The sequence below is a fragment of the Embiotoca jacksoni genome, unplaced genomic scaffold (assembly GCF_022577435.1).
Source record: "Embiotoca jacksoni isolate LCO1_2020_lvr unplaced genomic scaffold, fEmbJac1.0.p SCAF_27, whole genome shotgun sequence".
NCBI lineage: Eukaryota > Metazoa > Chordata > Actinopteri > Embiotocidae > Embiotoca > Embiotoca jacksoni.
The window spans coordinates 1,573,452-1,588,072 of NW_027185378.1; the positions used below are offsets into that span (position 1 = coordinate 1,573,452).

General features: G+C 41.1%; 3 gene segments (V, D, J or C); all 3 read left to right on the forward strand.

Annotated features, from left to right (window-relative positions):
- The first annotated feature begins 3,797 nt into the window (after positions 1–3,797).
- Positions 3,798–4,565, forward strand: LOC138205054 (T cell receptor beta variable 14-like). The segment is given in 2 exon segments: positions 3,798–3,844; positions 3,954–4,565. A coding segment is annotated over 1 exon segment (396 nt).
- Positions 4,566–7,022: 2,457 nt separating this feature from the next.
- Positions 7,023–8,138, forward strand: LOC138205057 (T cell receptor beta variable 16-like). The segment is given in 3 exon segments: positions 7,023–7,195; positions 7,364–7,851; positions 8,084–8,138. Coding segments are annotated over 2 exon segments (471 nt in total).
- Positions 8,139–10,458: 2,320 nt separating this feature from the next.
- Positions 10,459–11,655, forward strand: LOC138205055 (T cell receptor alpha variable 9-2-like). The segment is given in 2 exon segments: positions 10,459–10,657; positions 10,767–11,655. Coding segments are annotated over 2 exon segments (603 nt in total).
- Positions 11,656–14,621: the final 2,966 nt, after the last annotated feature.

Sequence of the window (14,621 nt, forward strand, 5' to 3'; positions counted from 1 at the left end):
AGCCTGCAGCTCCTTCTCTGAAGGCAAACAAACCGAGCTGAAACCACAACCTCCGGCTGACCGGGTGCACCTGCAGCTCTGCACCAGCACCAGCACCCCCCCACAACCCTCCACCCCCCCCCCCCCCAACACACACACACACACACACACACACACACACACACACACACACACACACACACACACACACACACATCTCTGAACAAACAGCTGGAAAAACAACTTCCTGTTCTGTGTCAACTGAAGCTGCAACATGAACATGTGTGTGTGTGATATATATATATATATATTTTCACAGTGCATCCGGAAAGTATTCACAGCGCTTCACTTTTTCCACATTTTGTTATATTACAGCCTTATTCCAAAATGGATTAAATTCATTTTTTCCCTCAAAATTCTACACACAATACCCCATAATGACAACGTGAAATACATTTTTTTTTTTTAATTTTTGCAAATCTATTAAAAATTCCAGACGGAAGCCACTCCTCAGTAAAAGGCACATGACAGCCCACCTGGAGTTTATCAAAAGACACCTGAAGGACTGTCAGACCACGAGAAACAAAATTCTCTGGTCTGATGAAAAAAAGATTGAACTCTTTGGCCTGAATGCCAATCGTCATGTTTGGAGGAAACTAGGCACCGCTCATCACCTGGCCAATATCATCTCTACGGTGAAGCATGGTGGTGGCAGCATCATGCTATGGGGGTGCTTTTCAGCTGCAGGGACAGGACGACTGGTTGCAATTGAAGCAATGATAAATGCGGCCAAGTACAGAGATATCCTGGAAGAAAACCTCTTCCAGAGTGCTCTGGACCTCAGACTGGGCCAAAGGTTCACCTTCCAACAAGACAATGACCCTAAGCACACAGCTAAAATAACAAAGGAGTGGCTTCAGAACAACTCTGTGACCATTCTTGACTGGCCCAGCCAGAGCCCTGACCTAAACCCAATTGAGCATCTCTGGAGAGACCTGAAAATGGCTGTCCACCAACGTTCACCATCCAACCTGACGGAACTGGAGAGGATCTGCAAGGAAGAATGGCAGAGGATCCCCAAATCCAGGTGTGAAAAGCTTGTTGCATCATTCCCAAGAAGACTCATGGCTGTACTAGCTCAAAAGGGTGCTTCTACTCAATACTGAGCAAAGGGTCTGAATACTTATGACCATGTGATATTTCAGTTTTTCTTTTTTAATAAATTTGCACAAATTTCTACATCTGTTTTTTTCTGTCAAGATGGGGTGCTGAGTGTACATTAATGAGAAATAAAATGAACTTTTTTGATTTTAGCAAATGGCTGCAATGAAACAAAGAGTGAAAAATTTAAAGGGGTCTGAATACTTTCCGTACCCACTGTGTATATATATATATATATATATATATATATATATATATCAACATGTCATCTACATGTAAATAACTGTGAGCAGGGAGAGATCATTTACTGAATATCTGAAACAGAGTCTGAGTCTGTCTATAATGTCCTCCAACATCATATTTGTTATTTATCAACACGACAGTGAAACTGAGGAAAAACACTTCCTACTTTTGTTTGCGTTCACTCAAGTCAGACAAACAGAAAGAAACATCTGTGAGGCAGCAACAGAAAAAGGGCTCCTGACAGCTGCAGCCATATTCATCTTACAAACCTTTAACTTTATACATTGCTATTTCCCAAATGTTTCCATTTTTATGTCAGAATAATCCCAATTTTTTTTTCTTCATATTTTCACTTCATGGGTTCTTAAGAAAAGGTCCTGATAAATGTTACTGATTAATCATTTATATTCCAAGATGTGAGCGATATGCACTCTGAGAAGAACGAAAGAAACCCCCTTATAAATTTGACGTTTTCCTAATGGACTTTTGTATATGTAACTGCAGAGCTGAATAACAAAAAGATGAAACTACAAACCTGCTGCATTCAAAAAATAACCAAACTGCAGTCACACTGAAGAGGCATGCTGTCAGCATCCAAAAACATGCACCTCAGGTCAGGTTACCTGGCGCCGCGCTAGTGGCAGCCTGCTGCAGCAGCTCCCCCCTGAGAGCCCCCCCTGCTGTAGTGAAGAAATTTACCCTCGGGGATTAATAAAGTGTATAAAAAAAATAATAATAATTATAATTTAAAAAAAATATAGTGTTAAAATCTTTAGAAACATCATTGTGTTTACGGAAGACACAGAAGTTAGAAGTAACAGATGTAAAACTATCTCCAAAAAAAAAATTGATTCATGCCGATACAGTTCCATGATTTCTAAGGTTGAAAATCAACATAATTTTTTATCTTTAATGATTACAAAGCAGTTGTCCTGCACACCTGGAATGTACATTATTACTATTATTTTATATATTTGTATTAGAAAAAACAGAAAACTTAAAATATCAAACATGTCTGCCATCATTTGGAGAAACAACACTACTTATTTTTGGAAACACCAGCATAGATGAAATACAAATCTTTATCAGGATATTAAACTTTAAATGCAGTAAGAAGTAGCTGATATAATTTAAATAATGATTTTTCAGCACTAAGTGAACAAACTACAGACACCAGACACACAAATAATAAGTTAAACCCACATGTTCAATTTCAAGCAGCTGAACGAGACATTCGTCATCTTGAACGCGCCCCCGATTCAAACAACATCAAATGATGAGAGGTGCAACCAGGTATCAAAATGTTGATTATAAAGAGTGGTAGTTTGTATGGTGGAGATGATAGAGAGCTTTTTCACCACTGAGTTCACTGGATTCACATGAAAAGTTTGTTTTTACAAAATCCTTTCACGGTATTAAATCAGTTACCACAAGTTCACACCTATTCAGGATGTCTATTCAGAAGAGGAAGAAGAAGAAGAACAAAGTCCTCAAGAAAAGTAAAGAAACTGAATTTTTGCAGCTTTAAAACACAGTTTCCACTCACAGGGTTCATCAGGGGAGAATTTTCTCACTGTTTAATCTCCTGACTCAAAGTGTTTGCACGTCGACATCTTCACATTCACCACATTGTGCATTGACAGTGTGATTAAAACTCACCTCTGGACTCTCCAGCTGCTGCTGCTGAGTGGAGGCAGCACATGTGGCAGGCTGCAGAGTCTGCAGATGTAAGCTGGGCTGCTACCAGAGCGCCACCTGCTGGATGAACCTGCAACACAGCAGTCAGTCAGACTAAACCTCAAAGCAATGATTTAAAGTACAATAGATTTAAATATAAATTAGATCAAAGAGTAGAAGAAGAATTCTGCACAAGGTGCATTAGGTCTGCACTTACAAATAAGAGAGATTCATTTAGCAATGCAAAGTTATATATTATCAACATTGATGTTCACGAACTTGCATGAAACACAGAATGTCCATCTTCATTGTAAAACTGCCCAAAAGGGCCCCAAAGCTGCCCTCAGTGCCCGTCTGAAATTTACCCGTTGTAATCATAAATTACCGGTCTAAAATATGACCGCCGCTGAAGTAAATTAACATATGACTTAAATAATAAACAAAATTATTATTTTATTTTTTTTAAACATGAGAATAGAAGAAAAAAAGTCAGAACAAATGTATTTTCAGTAAAAAAAAAATTCAAATCAAAGATTTTTCAGTTGATTTAAGAATAATGCTTTTTAATATTTCCAGTTTTTTGGCAGCAGATTGGTGCAGAACTAGAATTCATGTCCCTGTGATGAACTTTAGGGGGACCCAGAGTGTCACAGGATCACGTCATGCAGGGACATTCCCACCTGCAGACCTACAACTACACGAGAGACAGTTTCTGTCCAACTAAACATGGACGTCGTCCTCACTGAACACGTTCTCCTCATCTGCTCCGTCCTCCTGCTGTTTGGTAATTTACACTCACATCTACTCACTGACATGTTTTTACTGTTATTATAATCATACTTTTATATAATGTTAGTGTGACTGTGGTGTCCTGAACTGTCCATCAAACACAGGTCGTGTTGATGGACGTGACGTTACTCAGAACTCCACACTGTGGAAATATAAAGGAGACAGCGCAACGATGGACTGCAGCCACACGAAGGGAAACGGCTACTTCCAGATGTACTGGTACCGACAGCTGCAGGGAAAAACTATGAAGCTGATCGTGTTCACAACAACAGTCAAGAAAGAGCACGACTTCGGAGAGTTCAGCGGCGAGAAGTTCTCGGCCACGAAGACCGAAGCGGAGAGGGGGAAGTTCACGGTGAAGAATCTGGAGGCTGCAGATCAAGGCGTGTACTTCTGTGCTGTCAGTGAGCACAGTGATGCAGAGACGTGCGGAAGACGAACAAAAACCTCCTTTCAAGCTTCAGGGGGACCTCAAGCACCACAAAACACCGAGGAACCGATGCATCGTGTGGGTTTTAATACAGCAGTGAACACGGATATCACATGGAGGAGACACGCCCACCTGTAGCTCAGAGACAACAGTCATGATCAAACTCTGCAGCTCCGCTCTGAGTACGAGCTACTGTACATTATGGAAACTATGAATTAATTATATCCGTACTCAGGTTTTTGTTTTTTAAAAGGGACATTTCACTGCTTTTTTCACCTGTGGACCACATTAAACCTCAGACAGGTCAAACCTGGATTAAATTATCACAGAGAGACTAAATAATCTCTCAAACAGTTCCTGATTTGTGAAACTGTGTTTATAGTCAGCAGTTCAAACGCTCCTCTCACCATCAAAACAAACTGCTCACAGGAAGTGACGGGGTTTGTGGGAAATGTGGTCTCATGATGGGAATGAGGAATATGTTCAATGAATTTTCTCCACACTTCCAGCTGTAAGAGACTGAACTTTGTTTTAGTGTTGAATGGATGTGATATAAAGCTCCTATTTTGACAGCAGATGAAGTCTTTGTGTTCAATATTAGTCACAGACTGTCTGTTCTGGAAAGATGCGTCACTTTTAGACACTTTGAGCCCCAAAACAGAAAGAAAAACAGAGTACGGGTCAGATATTTCTGTGATGTGCAGCAGAATTATTGTCACAGGAAGTCAACACATGTTACTATTATTAAGAAAGATATGCTTTAAATAAACTGCACTACTTTCTCCATTAAAGCCAACATATAATTACGACCAAGGAGAAATTCTGTCTGACAAGTTGACACATTTTATTATGTTTTTTGCTGTTGTATAAATCAGTATTAACTCAGTGCAGGTTCATAAAAATGTTGGTTTTCGTTAGATCTTATTGGGCTTTAATATTTAGAGGAGGAGGAAGAGGAAGAGGAGGAGGAGGAAGAGGAGACACCATGACACCACCTGCCTCGGTGTTCTGCACACAGTGATGAAAACAGCACTAGAAATAAGTCTGACTTTAAATTCACTCGATGATGAAGCTCATTTTCTGCTGCATGACATTGAATTTCATTCTGGTTTCAGGTAAAGTTATTAAAAGTTTATGTTTTTTTTTGTTGTATTTCGTAATGACAGAAGGGTGTTTCCTGCGTCTTTCCTCATTTTTATTGACGAGAACTCGACCATGCTGTTGTTTTCGTCGTCTTCTCCACAGCTTCCTCTCCAAGTCACCAAATTCACCAGACTCCAGTCTGGATTCATAAAACACCCGGAGAAGCAGCGACGATCATCTGCTCACACAGAATTGCACACCACGATCAGATCCTGTGGTACAAACAGTCAGAGAACGAACAGCTGCAGCTGCTCGGACACATGATATCAGACGTCGGATACCCAGAGTCTGGGATGGATGTGGAGATGGATGGGAGAGCAGAAAAAGACCAGACCTGCACGTTGACCCTTTTAAATCTCAGCCGGAGCAGCGGTGCCGTTTACTTCTGTGCTTCTCGGCACCACAGTGCTGCACGTCTCTGTTCCTGCGGTACAAAAACCACATCATCGTCATCCGCCTACTTCCTGTCACATCTGAACTCAGACTGTCACACGAGAGTTACAAGAAGCCGAGGACTCCTCTGCCGACGCTCCGAAAGTCTCTTTCACATCGACAGCACAGAAAAAAGACAGCATGATCTTTCTGTTTGTTTGCATTTATTTGAACACGATTCTGGTTTCAGGTACTGACGTGAAAATGTTTAGCGTATCTTAACATACATCTGCTGTATAATCAGTTTCAGCTGAAACTGGATTTTATCCCGCAGGTTCCTCTTTAGCTGACGTCGACCAGAGTCCAGCTAACATTCACATCGAACCCGGAGAACCGGCCGAGATCAAGTCTTCACACAACATCGTCAACTACAACGTAATCCTGTGGTACAAACAGTCAGAGAGGGGGCTGCAGCTGCTGGGCTACATGTCCTACAGCAACGGATATCCAGAGAGCGGATCGGACGTGAGGATTCAGGGGAGCGCAGATAAAGACCAGAACTGCACGCTGGTCATCAACAGACCGAACAGCAGTGCAGTTTACTTCTGTGCTGCTAGTCTGCACAGTGAAACACATCCCGGCTCCTCGGCACAAAAACCTCCTCATCTTCATCATCAAAGTATTCATAATACAGTTTACAGCCCCTCACACCTGGAGGAACAATCAGATATCAAAATACAAAGTTCATGCTACACTAATCCTCCACACTTCCTGTTATTTCAACACTTTGATGACTCAAATTCTCACATTTATCATAAAAATGGTGAGTTTTAGCGAAGCAGGTGGCTCGTGAATGCACTTTATTGCAAATATTAACCTTTATGTTGGTGAAATAAGCATTAAATGTTGTTTAATCAACCTAATAGTGACATGCAGCATGCTTATTATCACAGTAAGTGTTTCCATTTTACTCTTTATTAAGTAGTAGTTGCCATTTTTGCTAATTACAAAAAAACTGCAAATTAATTTGCAATTTTGGAGAAAAGCCCCCAAAAAATGAAACATTTTTGATGCCACACATTATTATCATCACCTCAACATCTTAACATCTTCTACTGTAACAGAACTGGTGATCATTTAAACACTTTCAACACTAAAATAATAATCTTCAGTGGTAAAGTTTTGCGGGATCAAAGCAGGTTTTGCTTGTTTTGCTTCCTTCCGTTAGATGGCAGTATGTCTGAGCATTGATTGGTTTTAACGTGAAGAAAAGGAGGAAGTACGATGACACAACAACAGATACAAAGGTGGAAACACATCGACTAGACCGAAGTTAAATTCAGTCAGAAAACATCATGATCATCTTCCTCTGCCTCACTTTTAATGTGATACTGTTTTCAGGTAAAAAAAAAAAAAAAGTCTTATTTGTTTCCTTTAAAAAGTATTTTGCAGACAGCTGGAGTTGCCTCACAAATATTTATTCAGGGATTCAAGAAATTAAAAACGTGTCCACCTGCAACCAGAGGTTTCCTCTGCTCTGTCTCGTTTCATATTCCTGTTTTCCATCAGGTTCCTCTCTCGGTGATAAAGTCCGCCAGTGGCCAAATGACATCTTCAAGAAACCGGGAGAAGCACCCGACATCAGCTGCTCACACATCGTCCAGAGCTACAACCGGATCCTCTGGTACAAGAGATCTGAGAACGGTGAGATGCAGCTGCTGGGATACATGAACGTAAACAAGGGATATCCGGAGACGGGAGTGGACGTGACGATGACCGGCGATGCACAAAAAGACCAAAACTGCACGTTAAGGATCAACGCTGTCAGCCTGAGCAGCAGTGCAGTTTACTTCTGCGCTGCTAGTCTCCACAGTGAGACGCATCACGACTCCTCACTACAAAAACCTCCTCATCCGTCGACTAGAAGAGGAGGTTCCCTCGGTGAAACCTCCCTCACATATTCGGGACATCTGCAGAGGCAGCGTCTCATCTGAACGGGATCGCCATGACGACACGAGCTCTCATCACATGTCTGCTCTCATCTCTGTGGCTTCAAGGTACACAAACATTTTTTTAAATTTAATCTCTGTGCAGAAACGTGAAGATTTAATGTCCCAAAACTTGATGCAACAAGTTTTCAGTCAGAATCAGATCGACTAAACCATTTATTTTAAATATTTTAACATGATTAAAAACTACTGCATGAAAAGTTTTGCACAATGGAAAGTTATAAATTCACTTGTTCTAAATAAAAGTAGATCCTGTTTGAATGTTGTGTTTTCTCCTCAGTTCTCTGCCAGGACGTGACCCAAAAACCTGACATCAGCTGGAATTTCACGTCTAAATCTGCAGAGATGACCTGCAGCCACAAGAAGGACATAACGTACAACAAGATATACTGGTTCAGGCAGCGTCCAGGAGAGACCATGACCTCCATCGTGTACTTATCCTTTAAGGGGCAGCCAGGTTACGCTGTGGACAATCCAACCAAATACTCAGTCAGCAAAGATTCCGCCGAGAGCGGCGCTTTTACTGTGAAAAACCTGCAGCCGGAGGACAGCGGGGTGTATTTCTGTGCCGTTGGCCAACACAGTGATGTGAGACGTTGAACAGCTGAACAAAAACTGCTCTCGAATAAAGTGTGTATTAAAAAGCAGGTTTTTACTTCCACGTCTCTCCAGTAGGGGGAACCAGGGATCAAGAAATACTTCAGCTCCACAAGCAGCACAGTGAAGGTGACAGAGTTACTATGTCTTCTTTGTTCATACAGACAGGACGTGAACACGCCTACATTTTTCTATTATATCATATTTTAAAACTCAGTTTCTGTATTAATGATTCATTTTCTTTGATCTCAACACTCAAATAAACTGGTGATAAAGTGCAGATTTTCTGAAGCCACGATAAAAGTGTCAACAGTTGAGAGTTGGAGGAAGTATTCAGGTGTTTTACTGAAGTAAAAGTACTTAAACCACACTGTGAAAATACTCCACTACATGTTAAAGTCCTGCATCTAAAACCAAAATGTACTTCAAGTATGAAAAGTAAAAGTAAATTCTGCCTGTCAGTGTTTTAAAGTTAAATATGAGGTTTCTTGATTAATATTCCTGCTGTAGTTATTTAATCTTGTGCTTCTTTTTTTTTAAACTACTTTTTGTCCTGTTTGTTAGTCAGAAAAATGATGCATTTTCAGCGAATCCAAATCCGTTTTAAAATAGTTTATTTAGCTTAAAAAGTAGGAGATTTTTTTTTTCCAGCCAAAAAAGGAATATCTAATTCTTCAGTTTATCAGAAAAATTCAAAATCAATAAATTTGGAGATCCGCAGTTTTCACCGGACGGGAAAAGGATTCAAAACTGTAATCTGTATTCTTCTGCATGTTTATTATTACAGGGAGTGATTCCATGTGACTTATTATAAGATAGTAGTTAAAAAAAAGAAGAAGCATATTCCCTCAACAAATTCCTGCAATTTTACCACAAAAAAAATCCCTTAAAACTCAACAAATTACAAAGAATTTTTGGGCAAAAGCCAGCGGAAAATCTAATATTTTCGATTGCAACAATCACAATTATTATTATAAAAACTTCTTTTGAAAAGCAGACCTCACAGACTCCTCCCAGCCAGCTGAGTTTTTTCTTTGAAGCCTTCATCACTTCCGGTTCCTTTTTAAAAGTCAGAATCATCATCATCACCACCAGAACCAGTCGCTGTCGTCTGAACTGTAAAAAAATGATCCAATTTCTGCTCTTCTGCTGTCTGACAGGTAAAAACTGCATCAAGTATTTTTCTTCAGAACTGATCCCGGTTGAACTAGATTTGTTTCCCGCTTTTGGTTTCAGGAGTTTGTTTGAGTCTTAAGGTCCATCAGTCTCCCTCACATCTGGTCTCTGAACCTGGACCCAGCGTTCAGATCGTCTGCAGCCACGACAGAACCGACTACAGAGTGATGCTGTGGTACCAGCGCTCACCCGGAGACACCAACATGAAGCTCATCGGGTATTTGTACCATAAAGCTGTCACAATGGAAGAAACATATAAAAACGACTTTAATATCTCCGGAGATCTGACCGGGAGCACAGCGAAGAACGGCTCTCTGTCGGTGAAAGTGTCAAGACCGGAGCAGGGAGCAGTTTACTACTGCGCAGCTCGAGAAGCACGACGACGAAAAGCCCGTCTGAACTTTACAAAAACTGAACGAGCTTTTATCAGCAGTGGAAGAAACTGATGTCACACACCTGCTGCTGTGGTCGTAGCGTTATTAAGCACCCATATGGGAAATGTTTGTTTTTACTTTTCATTTATAGCTCATTTATAATTCAATACATATTTCATTAAATAATTAATACAATTTATGAAATAGAAGTCCATACAAATAATTAAATGCATAATTAATTAATTTATTTATATTAATAAATAAAACATGTAAATAAATAAATATAGCTAAGTAAACAACAATTAATTAATGATTAAAATAGATAAACTAATTTATAAACTAATTTCTACATATCTTTTTTATTAAAAAAAAAACACAAAAATTTTTTTTTTAAAAAGCTGAAACAAAGTTAGACTCAAACTTTTATGTATTTTCGGTGAAGAAAAAAATTCAAAAAGATTTTTCAGTTGATTTAAGAATAATGCTTTTTATATTTCCAGTTTTTTGGCAGCAGATTGGTGCAGAACTAGAATTCATGTCCCGTGATGAACTTTAGGGGGACCCAGAGTGTCACAGGATCACGTCATGCAGGGACACTCCCACCTGCAGACCTACAACTACACGAGAGACAGTTTCTGTCCAACTAAACATGGACGTCGTCCTCACTGAACACGTCCTCCTCACCTGCTCCGTCCTCCTGCTGTTTGGTAATTTACACTCACATCTACTCACTGACATGTTTTTACTGTTATTATAATCATACTTTTATATAATGTTAGTGTGACTGTGGTGTCCTGAACTGTCCATCAAACACAGGTCGTGTTGATGGACGTGACGTTACTCAGAACTCCACACTGTGGAAATATAAAGGAGACAGCGCAACGATGGACTGCAGCCACACGAAGGGAAACGGCTACTTCCAGATGTACTGGTACCGACAGCTGCAGGGAAAAACTATGAAGCTGATCGTGTTCACAACAACGGGCAAGAAAGAGCACGACTTCGGAGAGTTCAGCGACGAGAAGTTCTCGGCCACGAAGACCGAAGCGGAGAGCGGGAAGTTCACGGTGAAGAATCTGGAGGCTGCAGATCAAGGCGTGTACTTCTGTGCTGTCAGTGAGCACAGTGATGCAGAGACGTGCGGAAGACGAACAAAAACCTCCTTTCAAGCTTCAGGGGGACCTCAAGCACCACAAAACACGGAGGAACCGATGCATCGTGTGGGTTTTAATACAGCAGTGAACACGGATATCACATGGAGGAGACACGCCCACCTGCAGCTCAGAGACAACAGTCATGATCAAACTCTGCAGCTCCGCTCTGAGTACGAGCTACTGTACATTATGGAAACTATGAATTAATTATATCCGTACTCAGGTTTTTTTTTTTTTAAAGGGACATTTCACTGCTTTTTTCACCTATGGACCACATTAAACCTCAGACAGGTCAAACCTGGATTAAATTATCACAGAGAGACTAAATAATCTCTCAAACAGTTCCTGATTTGTGAAACTGTGTTTATAGTCAGCAGTTCAAACGCTCCTCTCACCATCAAAACAAACTGCTCACAGGAAGTGACGGGGTTTGTGGGAAATGTGGTCTCATGATGGGAATGAGGAATATGTTCAATGAATTTTCTCCACACTTCCAGCTGTAAGAGACTGAACTTTGTTTTAGTGTTGAATGGATGTGATATAAAGCTCCTATTTTGACAGCAGATGAAGTCTTTGTGTTCAATATTAGTCACAGACTGTCTGTTCTGGAAAGATGCGTCACTTTTAGACACTTTGAGCCCCAAAACAGAAAGAAAAACAGAGTACCGGTCAGATATTTCTGTGATGTGGAGCAGAATTATTATCACAGGAAGTCAACACGTTACCATTATTAAGAAAGATATGCTTTAAATAAACTGCACTACTTTCTCCATTAAAGCCAACATATAATTACGACCAAGGAGAAATTCTGTCTGACAAGTTGACACATTTTATTATGTTTTTTGCTGTTGTATAAATCAGTATTAACTCAGTGCAGGTTCATAAAAATGTTGGTTTTCGTTAGATCTTATTGGGCTTTAATATTTAGAGGAGGAGGAAGAGGAGGAGGAGGAAGAGGAGACACCATGACACCACCCGCCTCGGTGTTCTGCACACAGTGATGAAAACCACTAGAAATAAGTCTGACTTTAAATTCACTCGATGATGAAGCTCATTTTCTGCTGCATGACGTTGAATTTCATTCTGGTTTCAGGTAAAGTTATTAAAAGTTTATGTTTTTTTGTTGTTGCATTTCGTAATGACAGAAGGGTGTTTCCTGCATCTTTCCTCACTTTTATTGACGAGAACTCGACCATGCTGTTGTTTTCGTCGTCTTCTCCACAGCTTCCTCTCCAAGTCACCAAATTCACCAGACTCCAGTCTGGATTCATAAAACACCCGGAGAAGCAGCGACGATCATCTGCTCACACAGAATTACACACCACGATCAGATCCTGTGGTACAAACAGTCAGAGAACGAACAGCTGCAGCTGCTCGGACACATGATATCAGACGTCGGATACCCAGAGTCTGGGATGGATGTGGAGATGGACGGGAGAGCAGAAAAAGACCAGACCTGCACGTTGACCCTTTTAAATCTCAGCCGGAGCAGCGGTGTCTCAGAGGAACAGTGATCTGGTTCTCCATCAGGTGTCTCAGAGGAACAGTGATCTGGTTCTCCATCAGGTGTCTCAGAGGAACAGTGATGTGGTTCTCCATCAGGTGTCTCAGAGGAACAGTGATGTGGTTCTCCATCAGGTGTCTCAGAGGAACAGTGATGTGGTTCTCCATCAGGTGTCTCAGAGGAACAGTGATCTGGTTCTCCATCAAGTGTCTCAGAGGAAGTGATGTGGTTCTCCATCAGGTGTCTCAGAGGAACAGTGATGTGGTTCTCCATCAGGTGTCTCAGAGGAACAGTAATCTGTCTGTTAACTGGATCAAAATGCTCTCAGCTCTCGTCATCGTCGCCATTTCTCTGCTCCGTGTTTCTGGTATTAAAAATGGAGTCCACCAGACGTCCGGGCTGCTGGTGGAGACGGGACGGCTGGCTCAGATGGACTGCAGACACGAGCTCGGAGGCGGTTACTTTCAGATGTGTTGGTACCAGCAGCTGTCAGGTGGGAGCCTGAAGCTGATCGTGTCCACGGTGCCGTTTAGCAGCCGGCCGGACTTTGGAGACTCGAGACCGGACAAGTTCTCAGCCTCGAAGCCGGACACTGAAACGGGATCCTTCACGGTGAAAAACGCCGAGCCGGGCGACACCAGAGTCTATTTCTGTGCCGTCAGCGTGCACAGTGTGACGCAGAGAGTTGTCAGCATGCACAAAAACCACAAACACACAATCCCTCCTCCTCCTCTTCCTCCTCCTCCTTCACCTCCCCTCTCCCTCCTCCTCCTCTTCCTCTTCCTCCTCCTCACATCCCTGCAGCTCTTCTCAGTCTGCATTCTGTTTTTCCAGCTCAACATGATCAGACTCTTTATTCACCTGGCAGCTCTGCCGTTCTGTTTAACAGGTAATATTTAAATTAATTCAGAAGAAATCCTCCGAAAAATATACATTTAATGTTTATTTCCACATTTAAAACGGTTTTCTCGTATTTTCTTCCTGCAGAGCTCTTTAAAAACAGAGTCGATCAGACTCCGGCCGCTCTGATTGAAAGTCCAGGATCAACGATCCAGATCGACTGCAACCACTCAAACTCTGACTTTGATATGATCCAGTGGTACAAACAGTCTGAAAGTGAAATGGCTCTACTTGGTTATGTTCGATTCACCTCCAAAACGGTGGAAGATCGATTTAAAAGCAGTTACAACGTGAGCGGTGAAGGAGGAAGTCTGTCGTCTCTTCATATCCTGAAGCTGAAAGGCTCCGAGGACTCTGCAGTTTACTTCTGTGCTGCTAGTCTGCACAGTGAAACACATCCCGGCTCCTCGGCACAAAAACCTCCTCATCTTCATCATCAAAGTATTCATAATACAGTTTACAGCCCCTAACACCTGGAGGAACAATCAGATATCAAAATACAAAGTTCATACTACACTAATCCTCCACACTTCCTGTTATTTCAACACTTTGATGACTCAAATTCTCACATTTATCATAAAAATGGTGAGTTTTAGCGAAGCAGGTGGCTTGTGAATGCGCTTTATTGCAAATATTAACCTTTATGTTGGTGAAATAAGCATTAAATGTTGTTTAACCAACCTAATAGTGACGTGCAGCATGCTTATTATCACAGTAAGTGTTTCCATTTTACTCTTTATTAAGTAGTAGTTGCCATTTTTGCTAATTACAAAAAAACTGCAAATTAATTTGCAATTTTGGAGAAAAGCCCCCAAAAAATGAAACATTTCTGATGCCACACATTATTATCATCACCTCAACATCTTAACATCTTCTACTGCAACAGAACTGGTGATCATTTAAACACTTTCAACACTAAAATAATAATCTTTAGTGGTAAAGTTTTGCGGGATCAAAGCAGGTTTTGCTTGTTTTGCTTCCTTCCGTTAGATGGCAGTATGTCTGAGCATTGATTGGTTTTAACGTGAAGAAAAGGAGGAAGTACGATGACACAACAACAGATACAAAGGTGGAAACACATCGACTAGACCGAAGTTAAATTCAGTCAGAAAA